This window comes from Ascidiella aspersa, chromosome 2 (assembly GCF_963924565.1).
Source record: "Ascidiella aspersa chromosome 2, kaAscAspe10.2, whole genome shotgun sequence".
NCBI classification, from domain to species: domain Eukaryota; kingdom Metazoa; phylum Chordata; class Ascidiacea; order Phlebobranchia; family Ascidiidae; genus Ascidiella; species Ascidiella aspersa.
In genome coordinates this window covers 28,418,047-28,435,230 of record NC_139448.1, presented here as the reverse complement: position 1 = coordinate 28,435,230, position 17,184 = coordinate 28,418,047, and the positions used below count along the sequence as shown (strand labels likewise).

General features: G+C 36.6%; 2 protein-coding genes across 3 annotated transcripts; one reads left to right on the top strand and one right to left on the bottom strand.

Annotated features, from left to right (window-relative positions):
* The first annotated feature begins 237 nt into the window (after window positions 1–237).
* LOC146164699 (2-(3-amino-3-carboxypropyl)histidine synthase subunit 2-like) lies at window positions 238–7,442 on the top strand. The gene is made up of 9 exons (XM_083382125.1): window positions 238–395; window positions 604–734; window positions 1,091–1,311; window positions 2,249–2,445; window positions 2,974–3,164; window positions 4,442–4,640; window positions 5,310–5,469; window positions 6,240–6,407; window positions 7,120–7,442. Exons 1-9 carry the CDS (start codon window positions 258–260, stop codon window positions 7,236–7,238), a joined length of 1,524 nt encoding a protein of 507 aa, XP_083238251.1. The 5' UTR covers window positions 238–257; the 3' UTR covers window positions 7,239–7,442.
* A 1,449-nt stretch (window positions 7,443–8,891) lies between these two features.
* LOC146164698 (uncharacterized) lies at window positions 8,892–13,375 on the bottom strand. 2 transcript variants are annotated; one of them, XM_083382954.1, is made up of 5 exons: window positions 13,185–13,375; window positions 12,494–12,604; window positions 11,514–11,651; window positions 10,330–10,467; window positions 8,892–9,087 (listed from the first exon to the last, which is right to left on the bottom strand). In XM_083382954.1, the coding sequence occupies exons 1-5, from the start codon at window positions 13,201–13,203 to the stop codon at window positions 9,017–9,019; spliced, it is 477 nt and encodes a 158-aa protein (XP_083239080.1). In that variant the 5' UTR covers window positions 13,204–13,375; the 3' UTR covers window positions 8,892–9,016. The 2 variants fall into 2 exon arrangements, with proteins under 2 accessions (XP_083239080.1, XP_083239081.1); XM_083382955.1 differs by having other exon boundaries at window positions 12,494–12,601; window positions 13,185–13,217.
* Window positions 13,376–17,184: the final 3,809 nt, after the last annotated feature.

Below are 17,184 nucleotides of genomic sequence, written 5' to 3'. Positions count from 1 at the left end.
TAAGCTTGAAGGAAGACACATTTTTATTTGTACAAAAGTTTACAGCCCAACGGAAAGAATTACATTGACAGATCTGCTCAAAATGTACAATTGTCAAATTAATAATGATTGATTTGTCATCCAAATTTTATCAGTCCTCATCTGGTTAGCAAATTTTATTTTTTGAGTTGAAATGTAAAGTTCAAACTTCAACTACGAATAAACAACTTTTTTTGTTTAATTTTAACTGAAGTAAAGTAGAAACTGTGCAGTACCAAATGTCATCTGGTTTTAGCTCCAGCGATTTGGAAGTGTTGTCTCGCGTTTCCAATACAGAAGAATTGATTTCCAAGACAACAACAACTTCTGACTTAAACACTATATATGAGATTGAAAGATGTGCCCATTATATCAAAGTAATGTTTTTGGTTTTAACTACTATGTATGTTTTTGTTTCTAACTACAGTAAATATGGTTTTATTTGGTAAAAATGGGGGTAAATTTAAAAATTATATTTCCTGAAACTCAAGAATCTATATTAAATACTGAATAGAAATATAGTGTACTTTTTGAGTTGAAATATTTTCACCACAGCACTTCTGTTACTTTTCTTTAATTTTTTAGGAGAATCTTTGTACCAGCGTGGCGCTGCAGTTTCCAGATTACATGTTACCTGATGCAGCTCAGGTGACACTTGAGATGCAAAAAAGAACATCTGCAAATGTCTATTTGCTTGCGGACACTTCATATGGAAGGTTGTTGTTACTGTTATGTTCTCAAAAGGATATAACATAGCATGACTTTGAATTATGTTTGCATTCCCAATCTATTTTTAAATGGTGGGACAACCCACAAAAAACATAATTACAAAGTTAAACTTTTATGTATATTTTTTATGCTTAAAACTATTCATTAGTTTTTGTATGTTTTGCAACAACATAATCCTTAAAATAGATGTAGGTAACAGTAAGCTTTATGTAAACAGTTATTAACCATCCCAATGTTTTTCTATTTTGCTTCAATTTAAACATTATGTGATATTATCCCAAAAAAGATGTATGTGAAGGTGTGGCCATTAGCTTAAATTATAAAAAATATTTTAAACTTTTAGTTATGATGTGGACGAAGTTGCAGCACAGCACATCCAAGCTGACCTCATTATTCACTATGGTAAAGCAGCTGTCACAGCCAATGCTAAGATACCAACACTTTATGTGTTCGGTGGGAGGCACCTTAACTTGGACAACATGTACAACTCTTTCAGGCAATCTTTTAAAGACGTCAATGAGAAGATTTGCATTTTAGCTCAAGTGTCCTATGTGCATATATTAGGTATATTTATGCAAGCATTTTTATAATTATTTTGGTATATATTGAAACATGTTATTGTACTTATAAAAAATTCTAGTGTTATAAACTTATAAATAAATAAAATCATTTTTTAGGCCCTTACAATAACTATCACAAATTCTTTATATAAATAATAATAAAAAACACAATACCTCTTGAAGGACCACTGATATAAACAAAATCAAAATATATTCTATGTTGCAACAATCTATGTTTATTATATATATCCATATATATATCAAGCAAAATAATTTTTGATGCATATATAGATACAATAATCACACCCGATCCGTTAGAAATTAGTGCATTTCTAAGCAAAAAGGTCTACGACAATTACATTCACAAAAAATTACAAAAAGTGTGAAATGGCATTAATAACACTTGACCCACCCTAACCCAAATAATGTGCGTAAATTTAATAATTATATGAACCCTGGGAAAAAAGCACAAACTTGGGTGGGCATAAGATAGTTTCTCGTCTATGGTACCATAGGATTGTTACGTCACAAATTGAGGCATTGGAGCCTAAAGCGTTTATGTAAATATTAATTCAACGCACATTATTTGGGTTCGGGTGCTGGTTAGCGTTTGGATTTAGGTAGGTCAAACATTATTAAACTTAATCTTTTGAAGCACATTGTTAAGTCAAATTGGTGCATTGCCTGAGACCTCAAAGTCTAAAAGTCAGACTTTTTGATCCATTGGATGGACTAATTGTCGTAGACCTTTTTGCTTAGAAATCCACTAATTTCTAACGGATTGGGTGATAATCAGCATGTAGCCTGATGTCATACTTCAGCCGTTAATATAATTATGCAAACATTATCTAAAATGTCTACTGTAACCCTTTGACCAACTATATGAATGTTTAGAACATGAAATATATATATAAATAACATATAATACTGGCTTTGTTCAGATTCTTTCTATGAAAAACTTGCTTCCGATTACGTTAATGTTACAATGGCAAGAATTCGCCTTCCTGGTGTTGCCACTGATTCTGTGGAGAATGCCACAAAGCAAGATGAGGACTTTTGCACCAACTCTTGTCCAGATTGCTCTTGTCGAACTGAAAAGCTGCCAGAACGAAAGGAAGTTTTGTCCTCTGATCCTTTGGTAAGCGAATGGAAGTCCAGCTAATCAACCCCAATAATAAATATACAAATTACTTTAATACCTTACTTGGGAGTATTTACATTTTACTAGTTACCTTCAATTAAGGCAGTTGTTCCCTAACTGTGCTCCAGGGCCCAGCAGTCTGTTGATAAAGATATTCAATTCCATGTAAAACTGATCGGGAGGTAAAGGATTATTCAGTTTTTGTTAGAATTAATTTCGCTTTATATATTAATCAGGGCGATGCTTTTTATTTGGAAAATGAGCTAAAGGTTGTGCAAGAAAGGTTTATGACCGCAAATGTGTTATAAACAAAATTTGGGCAACAGAATAAACAAGTTTGAAACCACTGAATTAAGGCCAAAATAACCAGAAAAATGCGTTAGTGTTTTTTTATCAAGCTGCTTTATTTGCTAACTCTTCAAAAGAGTTTGTTGCAAATGTTAACTTTAATGTTGACTCCAGTTGTTTCAGTGTATTGTCTAAAGCTGTTAAGATCCAATTCTGTTTTTTTACTCCATTTCGTAGGAATACCAGTTTGAATCTTTCTATGTTAAACTGCATGAAGACACCAAACTTGATGATTACTCAGTTTTCTTCATTGGCCAAGAAAATAGTGAAATGTTGAGGAACTTTCAGTTGAAACACCCAGCCTTGCAGGGATGTGTTTATGACCCTTCTTCGAATCACACTTCACAACTGAAATCTACTATCAACAAGTAAATCTCAGTTGTTCAGGATATTTGTAGACTTGTGTGGCATCATAAGACAAATATGCAAGTGTGAAAATTGCAACTAGATAAAAGCACCCTTTGCTATAAAACATTTCTAAAAACTGGTTTTACACAGTTCTTGTGAGGTTATTTATTTATCTTCAAAATAAATTGATTATGGCGTATATGACAATTTACAGATACTTTAAATGTTTAAACCATTGCTGCGGAGTCTGAGTTGGATTAGGGACTCAATGGAGTTGTTTTTTCTGTCAGACTCAGGACTCGAGTGGACTACATAAAACTACTCGTATCCCCAGTCCGGCATGCACATGTAGCAAGTGCGAAAACTAGAAAGCTGCAAACTGTAATCGTTAAGATGGAATAGCATATAGTTAAATATTCTTTTACCGCTGGGTAATGTTAGCACCCTTATAATTGGATAGCTGTATATTGTATATCCACCTCCTTTTGGTTACAAAAATAGATTCAATACGGAGTTGGAGCCGGGACTCAAGCATTAGTCGCACTCGTTCGGCCGAGACGGACTCAGCTTATTATTAACCGAATCTGCAGTCCTGGTTTAAACAGACGAGTGGTTTTTAACCTTCTTTAATTTTAGTATCCCTTGTAAAGTGTCTAAAGGAGCCTTGTGCAAAATACGGCCCGGCGCCGGTTTCTGCCAGCTAAGCAAAATTTTCAAATTTAACGATGGAGCTGTAACTCTTCTCACCTTCTTTTAGGAAAATGTTCACTATAACATTTAACAACGCACATAATGTAAGAACAAGCGTGATTGTTTTAGTTCAATCCAACATAAAGCGTACTCTTTATATCAGGGGTGGGTTCAGGTCTGTCCCCCAAATTATAGTTTTGCCCGTTTTAACGTAACTGTCCGTAAAGGCAAATTACGATTACTCAAACAAATTGTAAACACGATTTGCTATTTTAAATAAAACTGCGGCATTTATTGTGCATCGCATTATGCCACCTTCTCTTCAAACTCAAATTCAGCTTCACAAGCTTGCGCACAACGAGAATAGCAGCTTTCTTATGATTATTGTTTTATGGCGTCACATGATGATGCAACTTAAGGTCATTTAAAAAAATCATGCTCCCCCCCGAAAAAAAACTTTTGAGAAACCAGTTTTCCAATCATCTATAATCTGTACGAATATTTTTGACGCAGTGCTGGTTTGCAGAGGTGCAAATTATTCTAGCCTAAGCGGTAGTACAGTTTGCCAGAAAAATCAAAAAACTTCTTTCTCTTGTGTCATGCCAAGAATGCTGATGAAGCGCTACTACGTGAGCGAAAGAGTGAAAGACGCAAACACGGTCGGCATCCTCGTGGGCACCATGGGCATGGCCAGGTTCAGGGAGATCATCAAGCACCTGAAGGACATTCTGAAGCGCTCCGGAAAGAAAAGCTACACGTTTGTTGTGGGCAAGCTGAACCCGCAGAAGCTGGCCAACTTCCCAGAGGTACGACAGTTTTCTGTGTTTGACTGCGAGTAGTAAGCAAGACTCTCTACGTTCCGCAAAAGCATTATACCTGTGAAGAGCCGTGTCCCGTTTCGAACTTCATCACTATGTGCGTAATTGTGTATTTTTATATAATTGCTTCCTTGCAAATGTCGTAATTGTGTTTATATGATTATTTCCTCGCATTTTTTTTTCTTTGCAAATCCATTCTCTAAATTATTGCTAAATTAGTAGGGTCAGTCTCTTTGTATAACCGCTTTTGGTTTAAGACTGCTCCTTCCCCTAATTCAGTGACGTTATGCACTTTTCTAGTTTGCTTGCGTGCATTGTATTGATCGTGGATGGGGAGAAAAACTAAAAAAACTTGAACTTGAAACTTCAATCGCGGCGGTGCCAAATGTATTGAACAGTAAACAAAACGTTCATTGCATTGTTATTCCTCCAAATGTTATTCCAATTTGGGTACACTATACACGGATGTGTAATGTAGCTTGATAATGAATTGCAAAGCCAAAAAAGGTCGAGCAGATCGACATCATCTTGATTATTAAGATGTTTTTTTATTCATTTTTGCTTTTATCATTTTTTTATAATGTGTACAATAATCAAGATGATGTCGACCTACTCGACCTTTATGGCTTTGTAATTCAATATTCCAATTTTTACCAGATTGACGTTTTCGTGTTGGTCGCTTGTCCCGAGGAAGCGCTGGTCGATTCCAGTGACTACTACAAGCCGATAGCGACTCCGTACGAGGTGGAAGTGGCCTGCAACGCAAACAGGGAGTGGGGGGAAGCCTACGTTACCGATTTTACCGATCTATTGCCAGGTGCGTTAACTCGTTTAACATTTTTTATGTCAGAGAAGGCGTACCTTAAATATTCCAAAAATATGGAACCTGTTCAGTACTGCTGGATACATTGCACATACAGGCGGGCCTAAAAAATATTTCCAATAGAAAATAAGAAAAATTTCTAAAATACATATACACTTGCCTGGCAAAATGTACTTCACTGGATTCTGGAAGTATAGACTACCAAGAGGCTGTTGCAAAAATGGCCAGTTTTTAAATGGGTGGCATTAAAAAAAAATTCACGTTACAATATATTTAATCGCTTAACTAACATAGCGCATAAATACACAAAGTGATATCAAGGGAATAATTGTACATAAAAATTTGGCTGTTTTAACTTTCGATGCCACATTTTATACGATAAAATTCTGATGCGGGCCACATCAAATTGTCACGCGGGTCCAACCAGGGCGTTTTACCTATTGACGCAGCCAGTGCTGCCATGGACAGCAAAATGGCGTTATTACACCTCCAATTGACCAGAGTTATCCTAGAAAAACGCGTTTTTACTAAAATGGCTGAGTGAAATAGGGTTAGGTTTAAACTTACGTTAAATCTATGTCTTGCAAATATAAATTTAACCTCCCAACACGTGTTTCAACTTTTCAGCCCTTGAGTTAATTATTTTTCCAATTTTTTATGCTTTATATGCTCGTATTGCTGAAATTTAACCGAATGTTACTGAATCGATTTTTTGTTCATTGTGTTGCAGCAATTTGTTTTAATGCCAAACTTTTTCTGTCTAGGTGGAAAGCATTTTGTGGAGTTCAGCCCCCAGGATGAGGCGACGGTTTCCCTAATTTCTGGTAAAGTTCTTGAAGGTGCTTCCAATTTGTTGAATCCATCTGATGCCGATAAACAAATCGACACTATAAAGCAACAAGCCTTAAGTGTCTTTCATCCGTTTTCTTCTGGTAAGAGTAAAGCAAACGTGTTTTATACGTACATTTGAAAAGACTAATTTTATAACTTGATTTAACTTCACCGAACGAAAAAACAGCCAACTGTCTTTTGGATAGGCTATTGTTTCTTCAATACAAAACAATGACTCTTACTTGGATTATCAAGGAACTATTTTTTCTTATTTTTAACGACTGTAAATTAGATCTCCCAAACTCTGATATGTATTTCATTCCAAAATCAATGCTTGACGCGTTATACAAAAAGTAATGACAAAGTACTGATTCCGAATGACGTTATTACTATGATCACTAAGCAAATCGGTTCAAATTGACGGTTCTTAAGCAAAACTTAATTAGTTACCTTTAATCTGGTAGTTTCTAATGAACTTTCAAAGTGGAATTAGATCGAAAACCATGGCCGAAATGTTGAGATTTGTTTTGGGATCGGCACACATATCACTCTACTCCCTGGTATCGGATAAATACTGACCGCTTGGCATCGGGCATATCCAATATTATCGAATATCCCTACTCTCAATACTTGTTAATAAACTTTCGGAATATTATTAAGTTTTGGTTTCTGTCGATGCTAAAATCTGTCGTCAATAATGCACTCATATGCAGTGGTGAAGTCAAACAAGAACAGCACACATTCTTGCTACTGCATTATTTCCTATTATTTTCATATGCTTATCTAATATCTCCTGTACATTTCAAACTGCAGCTCAGTTCTACGCCGAGCGTTCATGGCAAGGGCTCGAACAAAAGCTGGGTGAAACGCCGGTAGATGTCGCCAAAGAGGGACGCAGTGGGCTGCCGATGTCGTACACTCACGAACACTGAATTGTGCAATGACAAACTGCGAAACATCGAGAAGTCTGTTTTAAGCTGAAACAAGTGTCCCTGTTGACGAATTGTTTTTAACTGTTGACGAGCTTTCGCACAACCCCGCTTCATTAGGACAGGTTACGAATAAAAAACGGTGAAAACAAGCGAAGTAAAGGCACAAGCGCAAAGAGTGAAAGTTTGTTTTTTCACCGTTTTTTATTCTAACTCTGAGTAAGACAAATACGGCTATCAACCAAGATTGTCTAAATCTTCTGCGCTTTTTAGGCATTTGCCTTGTTAACCTGTTTGACCGTACGCATTTGGTGGAAAACATGAAACTGTGAATACGTTTAAACCTTTAACCTAAACGGGTTCTTATCACTGTCGTTTTGTTTTTGATGGCACATATAAAGGCGCGCTTGCGTTCAGCTGACATTGTAAAACAACCAGTTGCAATTTATTGCGTTTCGTGTATATATAAATCAGGGATGACCTACCTTTCAGCAGAATGTGCCGCATTGCCACTTTAAAAATTTTGATGGGCCGCAAAACCTATTAAATTAAACGATTGAAGTCATAAGTTACGTCATATAGTGACGTCATAAAACAACTAAACTTATGAACACCCGCTCTTCGAGAGTGAATTTGTGCGCAAATATTCAATTAAATCTCGGCCTTTTTTGGCGCGAGGCGCTAAAAATGGAGTTTATATGCCGAATCATGCCATGGTACGACACCTTTGGGATGATATATTTCCTTAAAACGATCCGCAAAAATAAACATTTAGAAAAACATACATTTTACTTAACAATGATGGGTGCACAAGTGTTCGACGGATGTTGAAATGAGACATTAGACTCCATTATTGTCTGAGATAGAAACATAAGATTAGGCCCACATCGAATACTGCGCGTGCCGCGTTCTACATGTTTTGATAATAGTCGAAACAACTGTTTTAAATCAACCCTACTGAAAGTGAGAATAAGTGATGGGCCGCACGTAAACATCACGCGGGTCGGACATCCCTGATTTAAATGATATCGGCATGAGATTTTGGCAATAACTGAGAGAGAAAGAATTGCGGTTCTAATGGTGAAGTATATTTTTTGGGAATTGTACCGGTTTTCGTGCAATGCAAGAAACAAGAATATTTTTAGGTTCGGTCATCCTGTCATTTAAATTCTTAACGTTATGAGAACGTTTCAGTGTTAACAATATCAGAAGTCTAAACTGTGTCCTAACAATTTTTTTAATTTCGTCGTAAACCGTTTCATGAACATATCATCATGCGAGGTTTTGCAATTGTATAGTCTCTATGTTATTACGGTGATTGCATTGCCCTGTAACCTGCCCAATGTTGTGAAATTGTATCGATGTCTAATATGTGTGACAACTGTTTTTACTAAAAATCTAAAAGGTTTATCGTGTAGAAAAACGTTTCATTGTTTAAATAACTATTTTAATCCTCCGAAATTCTATTAAACTTATAAAGCAAACGTATAGAAACACTTTATTCAATTAAACGAGTGAATGTCTGACACGGATAAATAAAAATAGGCCTACGGCTATGTATGAACATGATTTTACAAAAAATTTTAAATAGCAAAGGAGCGATAGGCAGTTACGTAAGAAGGCAGTAATAAAACCTTATTTTGGAATTAATGATGACGCTATTGGTAAAAAAGTGTTAAATAAAATGTGCTCCATCACCATGTCGGTAATAACTATTTTGTAACGCCATTTGATAAAACAGGGTATTTTGCAAATAACATAAAACACAACAATTTTTTCAATTAGTTCCACGAGCTTGATTCGTTAACGTCTTCCCTGGGTACGCTGTCGTATTCGGGTTCGTTTAAATGTTCTGCAAAAGAATAAAGCGGTTAGTTACTTTTCAATCTTATTCGCAACCATTTAACTTACAAGAGCACAATGTATATAAAGGTATGAATGAAAAATATTTCAACACTAAACGTGAATGAGGTCAAAAGGTGAAAATTATTTACGTCAAGCAGCAAAAGTTAAGAGGTAGTGAAAAAGTTTACGCTCTTCAACGTTTTGAATACTTTTTAATTTTCCAACACTTAAAATAATTTGGCAACATCATTTATTTATTTTCGATTTCATTTGCAACCGCTTAACTTAAATAAGTACAAATGTAGGCCTATATAAAAGTATAAATGAAAAATATTTCAACACTATTTGAAATGAGGTCGAAAGGCATAAATTAACTATTTCAAACAGCAAAAGTTAAATAAAGTGAAAAAAGCTTACGCTTTTCACTACTTTTTTAAATTTTCTAACACGTAAAACTAATTTGACATTCTTGTTTATTTATTTTACAGCTTGTTATAAGCTGGTAAACCAGTTGTTACGTGCTTAATTAGCACTACAAAATTATCACCGGTTGCTATTGCTAATTACGCCGACTGTAAATTCTAACATTCATTATTAATTTTGCGCCTTTGCTTTTAAATGTAGGGCTAGGAATTAGGTTTTCGCATTTCGGGACATGTATAATAACGTAATATTTTTGTGCGCCCTGGTGTTCGCCTGTTCAATTGGACTCCGGACCTGTTATTTCCTGTCTCTAAACAACGCTACAAATCTCACGATCAATTATCGCTTGTTTCCCGCCGCAGTTTAACTTCTCACGAAAAGGTCCGCCCAATGTTATCTTGCCACGAAACGGCCGCCCTGTAAGGCAGGCCTCGGGTTTTCGGGAGCGCGTCGTTTCCCGTGAGAAGGAGTTTTGTTTTAGCGTATATTACCAGCGGCTGACCGTCTAGAGAGGAGACGTCTGGGTGTAGCCTTGTGAAATTAGCGAGTAAAACTTTAAGTGTCATTATGCTCTGTCTGTCGGTTGTTTGTAAATAATTGTGTGTGTCTAAGTGTCATTATTGTTTGTGGTGTGGTAATATTCTACTCTTGCAACCAATTCATCTGTACATTGGGTTTTCTTGTTGTGGATGGTCTTAAATATAAACTCTCTTTGGTAGGTTATTTAATGCCCGAAAATAAGAGCTCACATCGACTTTACAGGAGGCCTAGGAAATTTTCTAGAATTACTAGTTAAAGTCGTAACACCAGTCAGAATCTTTTTTACCGAAGTTTGATTCGATGAAGTAATCCTTCCCTTCAGCCCCAAGCGAAGAGTGGACCGACGAAGCCGGATATGACGACATCGAGCTAACGTCATAACCAGAGTGCAACTTTGACAACTGACGGCGTTGTGCAAAGATGTCTAAAAGCAAAACCCCGTCTCCTGTATCATTCGTGGTAAATTTACGTAGAATCAAAACATTTATACGACCATGACTAAAACTGTAAAGAGCATGATAACCTAATTAACATTCGCCTTAGCTCACAATAACAGTGACACGACATTGTGTTAATGACGGAAGCCTTTGAGTGAACTCTGTGCTGCAAATAAATAGGGCAGGATGTCAGCTGACTAACCGTCACCTGTCGAATGTTTCTCGTTGTAGCTTTGTCCATATGACCTACGTCCTTCTTTCGGCAGGGCCAAATAATTTGAAGACACCCTGTGCATCCCAGCCAAACCTTACACGAATAATACATAAAGATGGTGTTACAGATTTAAAAGTCAAATTTATTTCATTCATTTAACCAAAATGAAAACCCTAAAAAGACGTGACGTTTAGCTAGCGCGTATGGACGATTTTTGTTTAGGGGTGATGTCACGAATTTACATCTAAACGTGACGTCAAAAAGAAGTAACCGTAGTGTTAAAGTTTTAAATTGAAGAGGTGTTAATTGTAATAGAAAATATACACAAAAAAATGTTTGCTTCGCGCCAAGCAAACACGCCTTTTAATTATTCAAGTCACTAAAACATTTCACCGATAGTGCGAGAAGACCCATATGCCTTTTGGCTAAAACGATTTGAACAAAACAGACAAAGGCATAGCACAAACATAATTGAAATTCTTACGGAGCCCGATTTTTTTTTTGCATTTACATAGTTAAAATAAACAAAGCAAACTGTTTGGGAAGGGCATAGCCATGTGGTCCCCTGGATCCGCCCCCCCGACCTATTTCATTTGCCAATTTACCCACCAAGAATGTTTAATTTATTGATTATTACCTCAAACATTTCAATTCAATAATAGGACAGCAAAGCCTTTAAAAGACTGCTTGAGAAAAACTAATGGCAACGATATTTTTCCTCACTTATATCGAACGTACACACTGTGGTCTTTCTGCCCTTTGAAAGCATTTAAAAATAATTGCGCGGAAGCTAATTTGTGTGTTAAACATTTGTTTTACCTGGTCTGCTGTTAGAGGAGAAAGTTCGGCTGTCGGCAAAGTTTAGCCTAGTTGAAGGTCGGTGGTCTAAGAAATTGCTTGAAGTCGATTGAGCAAAGGACGGGCGCGATGTAACATGATTAGCGTTCCAGCAAGAGGCTGCAAAATATTTATAAGGTAAGGTTGAGTAGTAGAATTATGACACGTCGAAAACAATAAACGTTTTTTAAAAGCACAGGATGCCCTTGGAGAGGCTTACCTAATTCAGTCAGCCTGATCAGGATTGCAGTGCAAGCAAGGCCAGGCTAGAAAACAACCAAAAGGCCTTGATCACAGAGAATAGGCTACACATTGTTTATATGTAGGCTTAAGTTAGTACACCGAAAAGCCATCGCAGACTTGCCGAATCTGTCGATCAATGATGAAAGCCGAGTAGGCCAGAAAAACGACTAGACGGCATTGAAGTTTGAACTCACGACCTCCAGTCATACCGGGACCGTCGCTTTACCAACTGGCTCAGAGAGAAGCGAGTCGAGAAACAACAATACGCCAATGCTTACTACATTCTGTTAGTACAAGCAACTTTAATCTAAGGGATATCAACTGTACCGTATCAATCCATTAAAGACGCACACACATAAGTGTTTAACAACAACTTTGATCTAGCCCTCGAAAGCTGCTTTTTAACCAACGATTACGGCTTTTGTATCAATAGGTAGAGCGACGGTTCCGGTATGGCCGGAAGTCGTGAGTTTGAACCTCACTGCCGTCTAGTTGTTTTGCTGGCCTGCTCTGGTTGCGTCATAGATCGACAGATTCGGCGAGTCTGCGATTGGTTTTTGGTGTAGGCCTACTACTGATACGGAAGCTGTAATAGTTGGTCAAAAAGCAGCTTTCGAGGGGCTAGGTCACAATTGTTATTAAACCCATATGCATGTGTGTCTTTTATAGGCTTTAGTTACGTTTTCATTTAAGAAAACCGTTAAAAAGTATTTGACTACCTTCTGTTGTCATCACATCATTTTCATCATCGTCGAACGAGTCGTCTGCTGAATTGAACTGATCTTCTTCTCCAGGTAAAGCAGGAAGTGGTTTCTGCATTCTTGTTACTTCTACGCAATTAAAAAGTCAAAATTTAGATTGCACAGTTATGCGTAAGTTCCCGGTAAATATTTTTTGCACATGATTATACAACTAAACCACACCAAATGGCAAAACTAGATCAGTCTTTAAAAACGATTATCTCAATTCGAGCCAATGTAATAAACATGCACATTTGCTTTCAGAATGAGCAGTAAGATGCATAACGTGAGTCTCAAAGTTAATTTAAAGGGCCTTGTTTGTGGATTACTGTGTTTATTGCATGACCGCAGAGTAGCCTATTTGCCTATATATATTTACTACAGGAATAGGTCTATATAATATATTACTCGAAACCGCAGTAGGCCTACACATATTTAAACGCTGGGTATTGTGTTACCGGTGTAAATTTGATTTTATTATTTTGGGGACTAGAATCTGTTCCACCGGTTATCACCTCTAGCCGGGCCTGCGTTGGTTCATTCCTTCTAAGCTTTATTTTATTTTCTCACAATAGGCGTTATTTTATACCATAGGTATCTTTCTTTAATTTTACACACTGCAAATGAGTTTTTCTAATTTATTTAACTGTTCGCCATTGCGTTTGCTTACCTTCTACTTGGTTCAACATGAGATCTGTTTTATGTTGAAGTTCCCTGGCAGCTTTTCGCTCTGCGGTGGTTTGTGCAGTGCTTATGATTTTAGTATTGTGTAACCTTTTCGGTGAACCTGCCGATTTAGCCCGTGTCGCTGCCCTTGGTTTATTTCTGTTGCGGAATTCGCTTTTCTGAGGAGTTCTTCTTTGAGCATTTGCAGTTCTTTTCTTTGCCTCGATTTCATTTTCAACCCACATGCTTTTTTTCGTTTGTCGCTCAACAACCTTCGGTCTTGAATTACTTTGTACTTTAGGAGGTTTGCCTTTGTGAATACGAGGAATCGGACTTACTCGTCTATTTGTATTTTTATTTGTACTTCCTTTACTTTGCGTTGCCTTTGCTATCCTTTTCCTTGCCGTTTTTCTAAGAGCCTTGGATTGTTGAAATTTGGTGGTCATTACAGGCGGAAAAGGGTCCACATTGTCTTGTTCTTCCTCATAATTCGAAAATCCCGCACTATCAACATCGTCTTCGTTATATTCTTCGCTATACTCGCCACTCTCGACATTGTTATTCTCTTCTACATCTTGTTCTTCTTCCTCATTGGTATATTCCTCGTCTTCTTCTATTTCATCCTCGTCGAAATTTTCATCCTCTTCCTCTCCGTGTTCCTCTCCTTCTTCCTCAACAAACTCTTCGTCGTCGCTCACTTCGATAACCATTTTATCAGTTTGCGATTTCGCTGGAATCTGTTTCTTTTGGTGTCGGCCTTTTTTTGCTGTTTTACTTTTCCTTGTGACCGGTACAACTGCGTTCGTGTTATGGCTTCGTCGTTTCTTCTGTGCGTTGCGCTGCTTTCCGACAACGTTTTGCGGTTCGTTAATCAAATCTAAATTAAAACAAAAAAAACTATATATATTACTTGACTGTACATTTTACAAATGAACTTTGTACTTTTAAAGTTACGCCTGTTAGAATTGATCAAAATCAGAATCACATGGTCCATTTGTTCTATAAACTTCTCAAAATAAAAAAGTTAAAACTAGGATGCTAAAAAAATAAAGTTTTCAGCAAAAATAAGATATTGATGTATTTTCTATACTTATCGGTTAACTTAGTGTGAATCATATTATGAATTTTAAATAGTCGTTCAGTACTTTACTTTAATTGACAATATATATTGGTAGGTTTTAAGTTAGACTTACCTTTTGTGTGGGTCTTGGTCTGTTTTTGAATCACATTGACTTTTTCCACCCTTTAAAATATGAATGGATTGAATATCAACAATTGACTGTACAAATACGAAAATAAAATAAGCTAAAACCGTTGACGATACATGAAACTTGCGATTAAAACTAGCGATAGTTGCATGGATCATCTCTTATCTATTTTACTTTTAAGCTTTTGTTTAATAGCCGTTATACAGGGGGTTCAAGAGGTTATTTATTTCTGGTGGGTTTTCGCTCGTTTTAAACGAATCTTTATAGCTAAAGGCGCCTGGCAACCAATGTCACATTACTAAAATCCCCATTATTGAACTTTCGAGGGTCGATAACGTATCTGTTATTTGGCCAGTATCGTAAATGACCCCTTTCTAACTTGAAATCCAAGAAAATGGAATGCATTTTATGGAAATTTTTCAAGCGATTAGTAGACAACCGTATAGATCTTGGATCAATGGAAACAACCCAAAAACACTTTTTTATCGAACAATGAGATCTTTTTGTGTCCCAATGCGGCACGTTTCCCACAAATTAAAATGTTTTATAGCGCTATGCACAAACTCTTCGTCATTTTCGTGTTTTTCCAATATAATTTATTTCCGCTGCACGTTGGCAAATTTGTTTAAAAGATACCGCGCAGAATATTCAGTTGCTTTTGCTATGATGTCACGTTTTGATGCATTTTCGAAAATATTGATGCCCAGCAAAAAAACAAATCCTGGATCCGCCCCTGTCATTAAGTTGGTAAGCATAGTTGGATGCATTAAAATTATCTAAGAACGTCGACCGTTCCCGGGACTACAGTAAGTTATAATGTTACGTAAACAAAAAATTACTAACGTTAAAGTTGTTAAGCAAACCTACCCAGTTCCGCCGCCTTTAATTTTTTTCGCCAACGTAGCAGCTCCAACAACGAGAACCCCTCCTATCACCCCTCCTCCAGCCGCTGATCCGATCGTTGTTAAAAGTCCCGAAACGGGATTCGCTGAAGTGGCGTTTGCAGTGGGTGTTGTGGTGGCGTCTTAAAAATCGTTTTCTTTATTTTGTTTTGCATATAAAATGTTTAGCTATACGGGGTGATGTAAAGACACTTTATTTTTTTTAATTAGTCCGGTCTAATTGAACGATACTACTATCAACACAGGGTTCATGATCACCTTTAAAGAAGGCATATAACAGTTACTAATGCTGTTCAATTAAATAAATATCAGTCAAATGTTGTTTTGATTTTTTGATTTTAGTTTAGGCAACGTTGTTTAAGAAAGAAATTAACTCGAGAAGCCCTGTTGGACAAGTTCTGTGACATTTTTTAATTTTACTAAAGCATAACAAACAAACATGAAAAAGGTCGATAATTTCTCACTTTCTAATTCACCAAACATTCTGGACATGATGCCCAGTGAAGCTTTACCCGTAGGCTCCGCTGTGCTGCCCACGCGAACGTCAACTGAAGGCTCCCCTTCTGTCAGTGCAGTCGCCGTTTCGGTTGATGTTGTTGGTAGAGCTGTAGAGGTTTTTCGATTTACTTTTGTTATGCTACTGTATACTGAACGATTCAGTATTTTTAAATAGTTGTTAATGTGATATATAACATGACATAAGGTTTTAAATGTTTTGCGACACAACTTAATTTAGTTTATTGATAAAATGTCAATGGTTCGAAGAACCTAGTGTTATGTCTAAGTTCTGCATTCAGTAACAATTGAAATTAATCATTTGATTGCATGGATCTACCTTCAAATGTTTTTGTGTTCGATGTTTGTGTTGTGATTGCTTTAGTTTCCGATGACAGAGCAGTTGTAACTGTGAAACAGTGAGACAAATAAGCTAAATATTCGAACTCCAAGTATAGAAATACTTGTCCAAAACAATCCCGATATACTATAAGAAAAAATGTGATATATAACATGACATAAGGTTTTAAATGTTTTGCGACACAACTTAATTTAGTTTATTGATAAAATGTCAATGGTTCGAAAAACCTAGTGTTATGTCTAAGTTCTGCATTCAGTAACAATTAAAGTTAATCATTTGATTGCATTGATCTACCTTCAAATGTTTTTGTGTTCGATGTTTGTGTTGTGATTGCTTTAGTTTCCGATGACAGAGCAGTTGTAACTGTGAAACAGTGAGACAAATAAACTAAATATTCGAACTCCAAATATAGAAATGCTTGTCCCAAACAATCCCGATATACTATAAGAAAAAATACAAATTTGAAAAATCATCACTCAGAGTGGCGTCTATATGATTTCTGTTTATGGGTGGGTCATGGACAGTTTAAAGATGGCGTCATAAATAACGTCATAACGTTAAGTCGTGGCTCAAGTTATCCTAAGAAACTAAACTTGTTCCTGGTCAAACTCGTGTGCAAATGCGCAACTAGCGGCAGAACGAATGACGAACAAAGGATTTTCTTACCTGAAACTTCTCGTTGGCAAACGTATCTCGATCTTTGATGACACGAAATGTCAATCCACTTGAACAACGGGTCAAAACTGTACAACCAGCCCATGATCACACACAGCTCATCATTTTCAGTTGAATCGTTCGGTTCGCCGGGCCTCCATTGGGCCAGACTGTCATCTAATAAAGTCGAATCCGACCAAACGAACGGCGACGAATTGTTGTGGCGAGTGAGTCCGATGTAAAGAGAATAGGGAAATTCTTGAAACAAAAATTTAGGTGATAGTAGTTCGCAAATAATATGACTTGGTTTATTAGTATATTTAAAAAAGTGTTTTTACATTTTAAATATTGAAAGAAACTTAACAAGTGTAACACGTTAACGAG